At 37.3% G+C, this 13,770-nt stretch overlaps 1 protein-coding gene across 1 annotated transcript in view; it reads right to left on the minus strand.

Annotated features, from left to right (window-relative positions):
* Window positions 1-13,770, minus strand: part of NRAP (nebulin related anchoring protein) — a 56,357-nt gene that overhangs the window by 22,602 nt on the left and 19,985 nt on the right. Inside the window, exons 13-24 of the mRNA XM_083844215.1 lie at window positions 13,114-13,218; window positions 11,975-12,082; window positions 11,173-11,277; window positions 9,175-9,273; window positions 8,573-8,677; window positions 7,043-7,150; window positions 6,032-6,133; window positions 5,335-5,532; window positions 5,005-5,109; window positions 2,655-2,753; window positions 867-971; window positions 611-718 (exon numbers count right to left, since the gene is read on the minus strand). Of these exons, the coding sequence (XP_083700341.1) occupies window positions 611-718; window positions 867-971; window positions 2,655-2,753; window positions 5,005-5,109; window positions 5,335-5,532; window positions 6,032-6,133; window positions 7,043-7,150; window positions 8,573-8,677; window positions 9,175-9,273; window positions 11,173-11,277; window positions 11,975-12,082; window positions 13,114-13,218 (1,347 nt within the window). The remainder of the gene's footprint in view (window positions 1-610; window positions 719-866; window positions 972-2,654; window positions 2,754-5,004; window positions 5,110-5,334; window positions 5,533-6,031; window positions 6,134-7,042; window positions 7,151-8,572; window positions 8,678-9,174; window positions 9,274-11,172; window positions 11,278-11,974; window positions 12,083-13,113; window positions 13,219-13,770) is intronic.

Below are 13,770 nucleotides of genomic sequence, written 5' to 3' on the forward strand. Positions count from 1 at the left end.
AAGAAGGAAACAGACCATGAGTAAATGATCTAAGCTGTGAAACTGACACCTTTGCTACTACTAAAGCAATGGTGTATCAGTGTTGGGTCCCCAATACAAGGAGCCCATTTGCCAAAAAAAAAAAAAAAAAGAACTGGAATGCCTTAGAAATTAGCGCCTACCAAGAATAAACCCTATCTCAATAGTAATATGCTCTCAAAAAGCTCTAAGAAATATTTTCTTTTTGGTTATCTTTAGAAAAAAACAATATTCTATAAGCACTGATGTCCAAAGAATCTTTCAGGGATTTTCTGGCCACCCATAGGTGTATTAAGTCACTATGTTTCACATGAGAACCCCACTCTGAGTTCTGAAATTCACCCTCTGGTCAAAATGAGAATAGGAAAACATAGTCAGCATGTAGGGAATAACTCTGAATTGCTCAGAGCAAGCCTTCTGAATTATTATGGAATACCATTCACCCAGACAACTCCTCCATTGCTCTTCAGCATGAATTAAGGAGGGTGGCTCAGGGCACTGGGACAGATGTGACACATCCCTAACACTCTGGTAGCAGCCTGGACCTTCAGCTGTCCTACGGATAAAGAACCCTGATGGAGTCCATACTCACATCACTTGCCAGATCCCTCTTTGCTTTAGCTGTCAAGAATGACAAAGCATCCAGACGAAGCACAAATCCTTTTTTCTTCTGCTGCTCCCAGCTACTTCTGTACAGTTTCTGAAGAGATGACAATAATAGTGTTTTTATTACTATCAATAATATTCTATTCATTTTATAGTTAGAGAGGAAGTTCTCAAGTAGTATCAGACTATCATACACTCCATGACCATCAACTATATGTGTAAGGATCTGATCCTGATCATACCTCACTGATATTGGCAGCATTTGCTTTGGCGAGTATGAAGAAAGGCTCATCTTTTGTGATGGTGTACTGATGAAGAAACTGCTCTTTTCCTGACCTGTAGGCAACCTGTCCAGAAAGCAAGTGTGGTTAACAAACAACAGGCCATGTTTAATTTTGAAGAAATATCGATTGAAACACTCCAAATATTCAAGAATTTGTTAAGGTTAATTTATTTGGTGAGTTAGTCTTCAGCTTCATGACTTTTTTTTTTTTTTTTGTCAAGTCTGAATTTAAAAGCTAACCCACAGAGCCAAGTTGGCCTAATTACTCATGGTTAAATTTCAAGGAAGCAGTGAAGAAATAACACGCATATCAGGATACTTTAATTCTTCTTCCTAAAGTTAGTTACTTAACTGGCTATAAAGCTGACATTAATTCACAGCCCATACAAAATGTCTGCAAGAATATATTTCATCCAATATTAAACTGCAACTACTTTCTAGGTGGAATGAAAGAGTTTAATAGGACATAAAAACAGTGAATTTTGGTCACAAAATGAAGAACACTAAGCAGTTCAATCTGTAGAGAAAACGTGTGACCTAAATATAATTGGTGACATAATACTCCAGCATTTAAATAAAAATATAAAGGTCCCTTTTATGATCCAAGTAGCAAACATCTCTATTTTATATCCCAGAGCAACTTCAACAGAGAAGTTAGCTACTCTGTTTCAGAACCCCATAAAACTGTTGGCAGAGCTATTGAAAAGCTATGAAAAGATGTACCATTTCATGAAGCATTATATTTCTTATATCTCACAGGAAAAAAAATAGATTGTCCTAGTATAAAGCCCTAAATTCAGCATCACTATTCGAGCTTCAACACATTCAGAAATGTAGAATTATCCAGTACATAGAAGATAAATAATAGCAGTCAAGAGACTAGCGCTCTCCTCTGATTCACATTGGTGTTATCTTTGAGACACACAGCACTCATCCAAGTAAGTGCCACGTTTTTCTTGATGCAAAGGAACAAAAAAAGGAAACAAGGTAGTTGCCAGAAAAAAAAACAATCATGAGGCAATAATGCTTTGTTCATGTAACACCTGTATCTTCAGTTCTGACTGTAGATGGAGCTGACTGTACTTCAGTTCAAGGAACAGCACATTAAAATGCAACCCCCACACCAAAAATAATAAAAAATAAATAAAAAAAAAAAACACAGCTTGGAAAGTCACTTCTGTTACAATATTAGTCAGTAATTTTAACACCAGGTTCCCCTTCTTTTGGAAACTTAAGAGAGTTGCCGTCTGCTACTACGTTGTTTTGAAACACTGCCTGAGGATCAGCTGGGAATACTTCCTGCCTTTTACTTCCTCATGGATAGCCAATTTTTGTGCAGATGACATTAATGTCCCAGGAATATTCAGGCAACCTCTCATGAACACGTTTCAGCCATACTTGAATCCTGCCTGCACCACTCACAAGTTTGTTGCCAAGGCTGTCTTGTAGAGGCATCGCCTCTTTCTCTGGCCACTGACATCATTTATGAGAAGCCTGGCTTGCAAATTTCTGTTCCCATTGTTTTTTGGGGGGCAACTGTTGTTCTAGTTCAGAAAATTCAATGAGAGAATTCATGTAATCAACAAATAAAACATTTAGAAATAAATCTCAATAACTACCAGAGGTTGAAAGCTTTCATGACGAGCCCTTCTTCCTCTCCTCTCCCCACCCTCAGTGTATAAACCCCAGGAATGACCACATCATGAGAAAACTACTTGCAAAGAGAAAATTATGGTCAAGGACTTACATCACTTTGCAGTTCCTGGCTTTTCTTGGCATGTTTGATCTGAGAACTGTCCGCCACACTGGTGAACTTCAGAGCATCAACCTTCTGTCTGTATTTTTTCTAGATCAAATTAAAGCAGGTTACACAAAAGTTGCTATAATATTTATCTTCCCAAAGATTCAGTGCTTTCAAAAAGCATATGACCAATAGAACCAGAAGTCTGCTGCAAATTCCCAAGGCAGTTTTAGCATAAGTATCAGAAAAAAAAAAAAGCTTCCAAATAATATATTCTGCTACTGTCTCCTGCTGAGAGGACCACAGTGGCAAGGAGGTTAGTGTGAGAGCATGCCTAATACACTGCTGCTGACACTGCAAGCTGAGATAATCTTTGGTGGCAGAGGTACTAGCCACGTATCTTACAAGATCTTGGCTGCAATCAGACTGAAAAGTGCTCTTTACAAACTGGCTGTCTTAAGTGAGGGCCCATGAGAGCCTGTGAGCTACGCAGTCAATATTACTAGCTCATTTTCTTACATGAGACTTCTCAAACATAGGCATGTGGTGTTCAAATCACAGAACATACGAGCTATTTTTCAGTTGTCAAGGCATTTGTAATTTATCAGTTAAATTAGAACGGGAAATTTCAGTGTCTTGAAATTAATTGTAACTCAAAATCTTCCCCACCATCAGCTGAGAGTAACACCCATGAGAGTCCAACACAAGGCTCAAGTCTTGGATATGGAAAGAAACATCCTAAAGAAACATCCTGCTCCATTCATCCTCTGGTACCAGCACTTAAATGAAATCTACTTGCATAGACAAATTTGCATACAGACTAATATTTCTAGCTTGCTAAATAAGACTTCTCTTACTTTTATTCCATTTTATTTTATTTTACATCTGAGACACACTAAAGAAAGAGGAAAACTTCCACTGATTTCATCAGCCCTTGGATCAGGCCTGTTTTGTATCCATGCCTCTGCCCAAGTCTTCTGCATCACTCATTTCAGAGCAAGCTAAGCACTTCTATCTGTCTTTGAGACAGCGCAAGGTAATTCAGTACCTCATTTCAAGACCACAGAATAAGAGCGGAGACCAGGCAAACACTTCTTGCATACTTTAGTCAAATTCCTATTCTAACAATTCCACAAGGAGGTGGGGCTTTCCACCTAGGAGAGGTTTAATTGCATTTTTTCAATATCTGGCATTTCAGGAGAGAAATCCTTCTGTTTGAACTGATGGGTGAACAGATCAGTTTATGCTATGACTTTTCTAGGGGAACACAAAACAGAAGTTAAAAAAGCATGCAGAACTTCAAAGAGGTGCTCATCACTTTGTTTTAGGAACCTGGAAGGGAAGGAGGCAGATTAAAACCGGCATGTTTTGTCACATATCATGGAACACAATGTAGTGACATTCTGCAAAGAAGTGACAAAATGCCAGGTAAGAGATCTCTAAAAAATATCCACCAGTCTCCAGTTTAAATGACTGTCAGCCATCTCTTGGCCTTATACAGCACTGAAGTGAAAAAGCAGATCATTATGGATTAAGTATTTGTGGAAGTGATTATTACTACAGCACACCACAGCAGCAGATGTCAGTCTATCTCTAGCAAGACACTGGATCTGAGAGTTGCTGCTCTTCTTTTGTTTCTAAGATGTATTTTTTTTTCCCCTTTACAGTAGCAGCGAGAGGATGTCAGAGACCCAAGGTATCAGAGAGTGTGATCTCCAGTAGCTAACTGGCTTCCGTTCCTTCCTCCAGCACTAAGTGGGATTTTAACCTTCTTGTCAAACTTCCCCTAATTTATTTGTTCTTCTATCCTCTGGTTTCCCCAGCACTAGTGAAACAACTCAACCATAGCTAAGCAGCTGAGGAAGTGTACTTCCATAAGGTTAATGGCAGTGTGGAACCATGAATTAGTCAAGGGAAAGTGATGAAAAGTAGCACAGGTTGAAACTGCCACTAAAGTCACAGCCCTTATTTGCTGAAGAGCAAGAAAATTTTCAAACATGGCTGTCAAATATCTAATTTTTCAGCACCATTCCTTAGAATTCTACACACTAAATGTAGCACATCACGTAGGAAATTCTGATTCCTTTCCATGCTGCTCTGCAAAATGGGTACGTGAATGAAAAGAGATGAAAGCACAATTATGGGGACTTTTGCCTCACAATCTCGACAGAAATCAATAATCATAAAATGGGAAAATTGTTTTTTAACCTTGATTCCAGGATCTCCTAAACTATAGAATATCTAAATTATGTCCTTTTGATATAGGAGTTCCTTATCTATTTCACATGATGCAGTGGAATAAGCATGCATAAGCCTCTAAACAAACAACAGACAGAAGGCTGAGCACTCCGCTTACCTCACTGACCAAATCTCCTACATTTTTGGCATGTTGTATATTAAGACTTCCTTCTGTAATACACCCAACTCCTTTCATCCACATCAAGTCTGACCTATATTGAAGCTGTTGAGGGAAAAGGACATTTATTAGCATGGGGGACACAGATACAATATTTGCATGTGAACATGTGCACACTTGCCAGTTTCAAAAAACATTTTGAAGACATTTTAAAAAGTCATAGTGCAAATCAAGGAGTGTCCACGTGAAATAAGAATGTCAAATTCTGAAAAAAAGTTTATAAACATCCATATTGCTTGTAATACATAAGCGGAGTACATATAAACTTACATCACTCTGGAGTCCATAGGCCTTCTTGGCCCATTTTGTCTTCATATCTTCTGGAACCACTGTGTATTCATGGAGTCTCTTCCTATAATCCAAGTCACTAGCAAGTGCCTGGGCCTTTTTAGCATGCCTCAGGTTTACCATATCCATAGGCAGATGGAAATGGGTCTTACTCTCCTCAAAATCTTTTTTGTAGGCAATCTAGAAACAGAAAGAATGAAAATAAGTTGTCTCTATCAGTGCATTGCAAATCCAAGTCTATCTTAAATGTCCAGTCCTGTTTGTTTCCAGATTAGGAAAAAAAAAAATTAATCAGGTCCTATGAGGAATCCATAAAACAGCTGGCAGAATTAATTTTTCAGTATCTAGAGACACCCTCTCTATTACAGTACATCTTAGTTTACAATATATTATTATCTGCTTGAAAGTTCCGTGTAGAAGTGGTTATACTGAGGTTTTAATAGGATGATGTTATTTTCCTGCTCTGAAATTAGGACATCATCAACACAAAATTCCCTAGGGGAACAAAAATATTGTGCAATCATTGTACATTAACAGACTGAGGAAGGAAAACAGTTTCTGTCAAAGGCTTCCATTTCTTATAGTTAAACATCAGTAGCAGTGGTAGGTCAGGTATTTGTTGCTGAAAGATTCATAATTACGACAAACACCTTTTGAGTAAGGGAAATAAATAATTTACCTCACTACTCATCTTGGCCACCTGCAGAGAGTGCAAAAGTCTTGAATCTTTGGTTCCAATTGCTTTTCCTTTTGTTTTTTCATACTCTTCTTTATACTTAATCTGTGAAAAAAATAGTTTTAAGTCAAAGAACATTTTTCACTTACCCCAGAGATAAGCAATATATTTTTCACTGACAATTTGGGTGGTCAAAATTTAGAAGAGTTTAGTCTGATTTGCATCTCATCACTTCACATTTCCCAGACTTTCTCAGAAATTCCCACAGGCACAAGATTGGTATTACTTATGTTGTCTTTAACCTTATTCTTTAAGGCTTGCTCCTCTGAGATGTATGTGCTTACAGACTTTAAGTCTTCTGAATAGCTAAATTATCTGGGTCTTCAACCAAATGATAAAAAACCAATCATGTAAAAATCAAGCAAGAAATCCAAGACTTGATTTTCTTAATGAAGTGGGAGAGCAGCTGAGTGAGAAGAAAACTCTTGTATTCTATTCCATTCTTAAGAGATTTCTGAATCATCTTCATTGCTGAACACTTTCCAACTACAGGCAAAGTTTCTTCCTTTTCTACCTCTCCAGAGGCTAAGAATTGTGAGATAAGTTGTTTAAAAATAGTTAGTTTGGATATATATTTTTTACTATGCATGTGTTTATGTTAAAGAAACAGACTAAAGAAACACACAGTCCCTTTGCAGTGGATGATAACAGCAATTTTGAAGCTGTAAATAATTCAAAACACTGAATTTTACTATGAGAGGATTGAGCCATTGTCCTTTTGCAAACTTTGCTTCCTTCCATACACATATTTAAAAAAAATAATAATTTCAGAGAGTGAATTTTCATAGCAGAGTCTGAGAAAGTTTCCAGCTGTTCATCTGCCTTTAAGAAAGATGAATGCATGACAGCCGAATGCAGGGCTTAAACACCCAGATGAAGTGAGCTAAGCTTTATTTCCCTGTGCTACAGCAACTTATGTAAAGAATAATTCCTAGGTAATTAAATGTAACCTACATCACTGGCAAGATCCCTTGAAGCTTTTGCAGCAAGTAAAGGCAGAGAATCAAGTTTCATTTCAAAGCCCTGGCCCTTACTCTTCTCCCAGCCTTCTTTGTACTTAATCTGAGAAAGGAAAGACAGCAACATGTTAGTAACACACAAGATCTTCAAATGAGCATGAGAATGACTAAGAACAAAAAACAAGTATAAATACTCTCTGCCCACGAACTAGAACATTATTAAATCACAGTTTGTTATCATTCTGTGTTAATTAATTGGCTAGGATTGAATCAAGAGTTTTAATCTTGCAGTTTAGAGTCATTTTAAACCCCAGAACTTGCACCAGGTTTGCATGCATAGCTCTTGTTTTTTCTTGGCATGGAGGAGGGAAAGGTTTCCAAAAGTGTCCATGGTTTTGTCTAAATATGCAAATACTGTAGATTAATAGCAGCTGATCTCTAGGGATGAACAGCTGGTGCTGTTCACACTACATGTTTCAGACATCACACTACACGTTTCAGGATTTTTCTTCCCCCATCATACTGCCAAACTAGAGCTAATGATGTGAAAATCACGTTTAACTTCTGAAAGTCAATGGAAGCTAAAGCACTAGTTGTTTAAACTCGTTTTCAAGGTTCCACTTTAAATTCCATTAGATCAGGATCAAGTATGCTTGCATGCATACACCTACATCCATGAACCTCTGATTTCTGGATGTAGCTTTTTTTTTTTTTTTTGATAATATCTAATGCTGAGCATGCATCCCACCACATTATAGCCAAAAAGAGCGTTTCTCCACAACACAAATGCAACTCAAATGTAACTTAGCCGTAGAATAAATTGTATGAATATGCCATGAAAAACTTGCAGCAATGCCAACTCAAAACCATGAAAAATTATTAAGCTGGCTCAAAAATAACAGTCACACCAGTAATACATTTGGAGGTTTTTGTTGTTGTTTTCTTCTTTTTCTTTCTGTTTTTGTATTTAGTCATCTGTTGGGCTTTTTCCCCACAAAATTATCTACAACACAGGTCTGATAACTACTTAACAACTTAAATAGAGGTTAAGGCTTTCCTGTAAGTGTTTTATTTTAACATCCGGGTCACTAAGTAAATCTCTATATATTGTAATGAATGAAGAACGGTAGCAACAGTGGGCTTCACTGAAGTTCACTGAAGTCACTGTGACTCATTGCATGGACTTCATTTCCATTGCAAAAACTTCCTTTGAGTTATTAGAAATGAAATAAATATTGTCTTTTTTCATATGAATACCACCACAGAAGCTGCTAATTTTGTGAAGTGACCACTGATTTATTAAACAATTTCAAATCATTGGAAAAAATCTTGGAAAAAATGTCTGTCAGTTTCCATGTATTTGAAATTGCATGCTCTCTCTCTTCTGGTTCCTATATCTCATGCTGTTTAGTAAAAACAGACTGTAAATGCTAACCACTTCCAGAAACAGTGTCATCATCTGTACATTCATTTCTCCCTTTTAATGGCATCATGAATACAAGTATTTCCACAACACTTGACTTACCTCACTGTATAACTCAGCATTGGCTTTCGCCTTGACTAGCTGAGGTACATCCTGAGGTAGAGTGTAATTTGTTTTTGTCTTCTCATACTGGGCTCGGTAGTTCAGCTGTCATAAATTGAAAAAATCAAAACCAATCTCAGTTATTTTTAACTCACTAAATGATATGCCTGTTACACTGATTGACTGCTGTTGAATTGTAGGTTATTGGTGCCATATGATAGTGAAAGTCATAGCTGACAAATATATTGGGTGTGAAAAGCTAATTATAACTTTCACCTGGGTACTAGCAATTAGAACAGTTATTCTATAGAGTCATTATTGATTGTTTGTAAGCAGCAAATATCTGATTAAAAAAATGCACAGAAGATAAATCACTAACAAAGCACACTAACACAATTGTTAAAAATGGAAGACAATACTGTATTTAGTGGTATTGTTTGTTACATTTTTTGAAGTAATTTCACTCGTTTTGTATTCTTGTTTTATTTGTAAATCTGCTGGTTGTCTGTCAAAAATAAAAACACTTAAGTGCTACAAATGCTGTGAAATAAAGTTATCTCATAATTCTAATAAAAAACATGGCCAATGTTGGCAGAACTTACATCACTGAGCTGCTGTGCATTTATTTTGGCTTGAGCAATTTGTGGAGTACTGGCAACAGAGCTGTACTTCAGCTTGTCTATGCTCTGCCTGTAGTTTACCTAAATTAAAATAAATAAATGAATAAATTTAATAAAGGAAGAAACTTTCAGGCTAGAAAATGAGAGATTGAGTAGACAAAAATTTGTTAGCTAATTTTCATAACTTAAATCATAATAAGTTGAGAAGGGGACGAATGTCAGGATCTCTTGGATGAGATCTGTAGTTAATGCTCTGAAAATTTCCTAGTCTGAGGTCATAATTTTTATTCCACTTTGAAAATGAACTTCACTTATAACCCCTTTCCCTCAAAACCACAAATTCATAAAAAGGTGCAGTTTCAGCTGGTCCCTCAAAGCATTTCTATACAACTGACATCTCCAACCATCACTCAGACTATTTTTATCTTTATCAGACTATACTAATTGACAGTTATAATTTTCCTTTATAAAGAGGTCTGTCCAGTGCAACTCTGTACAGAGCAAATGAACTCTCTTATGCATTGTATATAATTATTAGATTAAAACTCAGTAATCACAGAAGTTCCATATGTCGTAAGAGTTTTGTAGATTGGAGCCCACAAAATTTCTAATACATTAACATGGTAGCAGCAATAATAAACTATAAAAAGAAACATATCAAAGCCCCAAATTATGGAAGATAACACATCATGGAGAAGCTTGCTTTCAAACCTGTTGCTGCCTAAGGCTTTAGAGCTACACTAAACAATTCTATAGAATCATGGAATCATAGAATCATGGAATGGTTTGGGTTGGAAGAGACCTTAAAGAACATCCAATTCCAACCCCCCTGCCATGGGCAGGGACACCTCCCACCAGACCAGGCTGCTCAAAGCCCCATCAGACTGGTCTTGCACACTTCCAGGGATGGGGCATCCACAACTTCTCTGGGCAACTTGGAAACATCTCCACGGCTTCTCTGCTTATTGACAACTAACATGCTTACTTTGAAGTCTTTCAGAATACAATTCTCTCACACACTAAGTAATCAAACAATGAAATTTAACTTTTTAAAACCTTTTCAAAGAGAAAGCTGGAATTATTGCTCAAGAGGTAATTGCACATCTTATATTTGAAGTTTATCAAATACTTCCTCAAAGATGTCAGGGCTCTTAATTCTATGTCTTCATGCTATCATCCTTTTCTTGGAAGAAATATTGAGGCCCAGATACATCTCATACAATGTTGATGGCCTCTGTAAGGCATCTTGCCCTTGGTTTCTTGCGTTTTCAACAGTTATATACGCCTTAAGCAATCTGAAATGCCCCGTAGAGGTGCTGCTCTCTTCCTGACAATTTTCACGAATAATGCCCTGTGACTGTGGTCTTAAGTAAGACACAGGTTAGGTTCTTAATGCTAAATAAGATAAACCAAGACTTTACTGCTTGTGAGGTGAAAGTATGGTATCCTCTAAAGTCTGATCTCCTCCCTTTATCTGCAGAGCATGTATAGCCACAGCAGTACACAAATTTATTCACATTGTTTCACCAGAATCTCAAATCCAAGCACAGTGCGTACCTCTCTCACACCAACCAGTGGCATAAAGAAGGTTATGTAGCCCATTAGTTTCCCTTCAGAGACAAACACCTGTCTTGGGGAAATTCACAAAAGGGGGGAAGTCTATTTCAGTCTCCCTGTCCTCTCAGTGTTTGATGCTGCTGTTGACTCTGTCCAGGATGGTGAGAAGTTAACAGACTAGGGATGGGGCAGAACTAATTCATTTTACCCCACTGTGCTCAGCTGAAACCAACGCCAGGTGGTGGCAGCACTTTCTATTCCCCTGAGCCCTCTTAACTCCTTGCACTTTAACTTTTTTTATCAATGGCTGTTTGCTTCCGTGATTAAATCATCATTTGACACATGCAATCCATCACAATCTCTCCTACAGAGCGATGATGAGCCATGCAAGGCAAGGAAAAAGAAAAACATAAAATTATTTACATCTTTCAAAGGGACCAACTTCCTTGTTGTCTGATACGAAGGAGTGAGAGTAGCTGGGTAATTGTAGTCAACGCCGTCATGTTTGTAATCAGATTTATAGGCTATCTGAAACACAGGGAGAACAAAAAAAAAAAATCATTTTTTTTTTTTAGGCTGTCATTTGTTTGAATAATTATCAGTCAAGAGGAAAGGAGAAACAATAATATTAATATTAAATGCAGGAAACAAAGTAATTTCAATGTCGTGAGTGACAAAGAAAATGAAATTATTTGCATAGTTTAGCCACTAATTGATTCTTTTTCAGCTCCTCAATTAATCCAGTGCCAACAGTGGGAGCATTAACTTAACTTCCACCTATGACACATCTCTTTTATCTTTCTACTTAGTTCTCAAGCTTCTTACAGATTTGTAAATAATGTACTTGAAGGAATAGTATGTAATGAAATAGCTTCTTGACTAACCCAGTAAATTAAATTGGAATCCAGAAATCTTCATTAAAGACTGCTTTTTTTTTCACCAAAGGTCTGACCCTGAGGGAGGGTAGCAAGCAACCTTCAGCATCCTACTGGTGTCAAAGAAAACTGAAGGAGCTCAGTATGTTGCCAGATCACTGAATTTGCTTATTTTAGCACACAGTGAGGTATAAATCAGTGTAAAAGGGTTTCCAGAATTTCCTCTCTTCCCAACATATCTAGCCTTCAGATCCTCAGTACAATATGATCTAAAGTTTCCTGTCAGTTTAATTATGGAAAAAAAATTAAAGAAAGCAACAACTCTACAAGTATGATTAAAAAAGACTTACATTGCTTGCCAAGTTGCCAACTTTCATGGCATGCAACATTCGTTTATCCATACCAATACCTATATAATGACCTTTCATTTGGTTCTGGTAGGTTTCTCTGTATTTAAGCTGTACCAAAAAAAAAAAAAAGCATAAATACTCTGACAAAATATATTTAGTTTTTCCATGCATTTCTATGTGTTACGGCAGTGAAACAAATTATTATAGCTGTGGTATACTAGTGTTGCACTACTACAAAAACCCACAAGTTCCCAAACAACCTCAGTACTTTAAAAATTAAAGCTTAGAACACTGTGAATTTCCTAATTTAAAAGATGTTATTCATATATTCTTCAGACCACCTGGATGCCACATAAAGGGGATATTTCAACACTATGGCTGCATGTTATTTCATCAGAAATAGAATAAAGTTGCAAGGAAGCATGACTTGTACATTAACAAATGAATCATCTACTAAAAATGGTCTGTTTGGGTGCACCTTTCACCAAGTCCAAAGCTGGGAATTCAACAACAAGATAAATTAACTACCCTACCATCTCATCTGTATGACATAAGATTTACTCCCCCTGGATTTCAGACAATGGGAGCAAGCAGTTTAAAGCAAAATTATATTTCAGTATAATGAGATACAAGCAGTATCACTATTTATATTGATTACTTTCACACATGAAACGTGTTCCTCTCTGACATTAACCCTGGTAAAATAACTCCTGCCTGCCTTTCCCGTCAAGAAACGGAAAACGAAAAACTCAACATGAGCCAGCAATGTGCACTTGGAGCCTGGAATATATCTTCGGCTGCATTAAAAAAATGCCTGGCCAGCAAACTGAGGGGGATGATTCTCCCCCTCTACTCTGCTCTTGTGAGACTGAAGCGCTACGTTCAGCTTTGGGGCTCCCAGTACAAGAAGGACATGGACCTGTTAGATCAGGTCCAGAGGAGAACCATGAAGATGATCAGAGGGAACACCTCTCCTATGAAGAGAGGCTGAGGGAGCTGGGGTTATTTAGCCTAAGAGACAAATCAGCTATAATCTTTCCCAGAGCACACTTATCTGAAACACACATATAGATGACTTGCAATTCCAGCAGCTACCAGGGTAAGCTTTAAACAAACCACAAGAGGCACTGAAAACTTACATCACTGGTGTATTTTGAGATCTTGCTCACATTCTTGAATTGCGGAGTATCACAGTAGTTAATGCTGTAGCCACTGTTGTTTCCAAGATCCTTCTTATACTCCACCTTGGTGACAAAAATACACAAGGAAAAGTTATGGCAACACATTAACTTGCTCTATCAAGTTCCTCCACACTCTTTATTAGCCAGGCCCACTGTTCAGACATTTTGATACATGTCTCTTACCAGATGGCATACAATGAAAATTATTATGGAGATGAATTTCATGTAACTCAGTTCTCTTTTTATAGGCAAAAGAAATGCAATCACTTTTATTCACTTGAACCTCAGCAAAGTGTATGAGACTGTGCCATGTGGAAAAACATTAGCAAAAACAGGCATCTGATGGGATTTTAAGGTGGGTGTGAACCAAATGAAAGCACAAAAAGCAGTGTGTGTGTGGTTTTCAACAGGAAGGACTGAACAGGAGGAAATTTACTAGCATAATTCTTCAGAGTGATTTTAAAGACTACTGGATTAATATTTTCATTAAGTTCCTTTGCTCCAAAGTAGGGATGTTCAGGGGCATATTAAAAGGACTTAAAAACTGGAGCAATAGAAATGGGACTAAATTCAGCAGTGCAGAGGTTAACATACATACAGACTAGCCACAGAAAA

Source organism: Anser anser, assembly GCF_964211835.1.
Source record: "Anser anser genome assembly, chromosome: 7".
In the NCBI taxonomy this organism is placed as follows: domain Eukaryota; kingdom Metazoa; phylum Chordata; class Aves; order Anseriformes; family Anatidae; genus Anser; species Anser anser.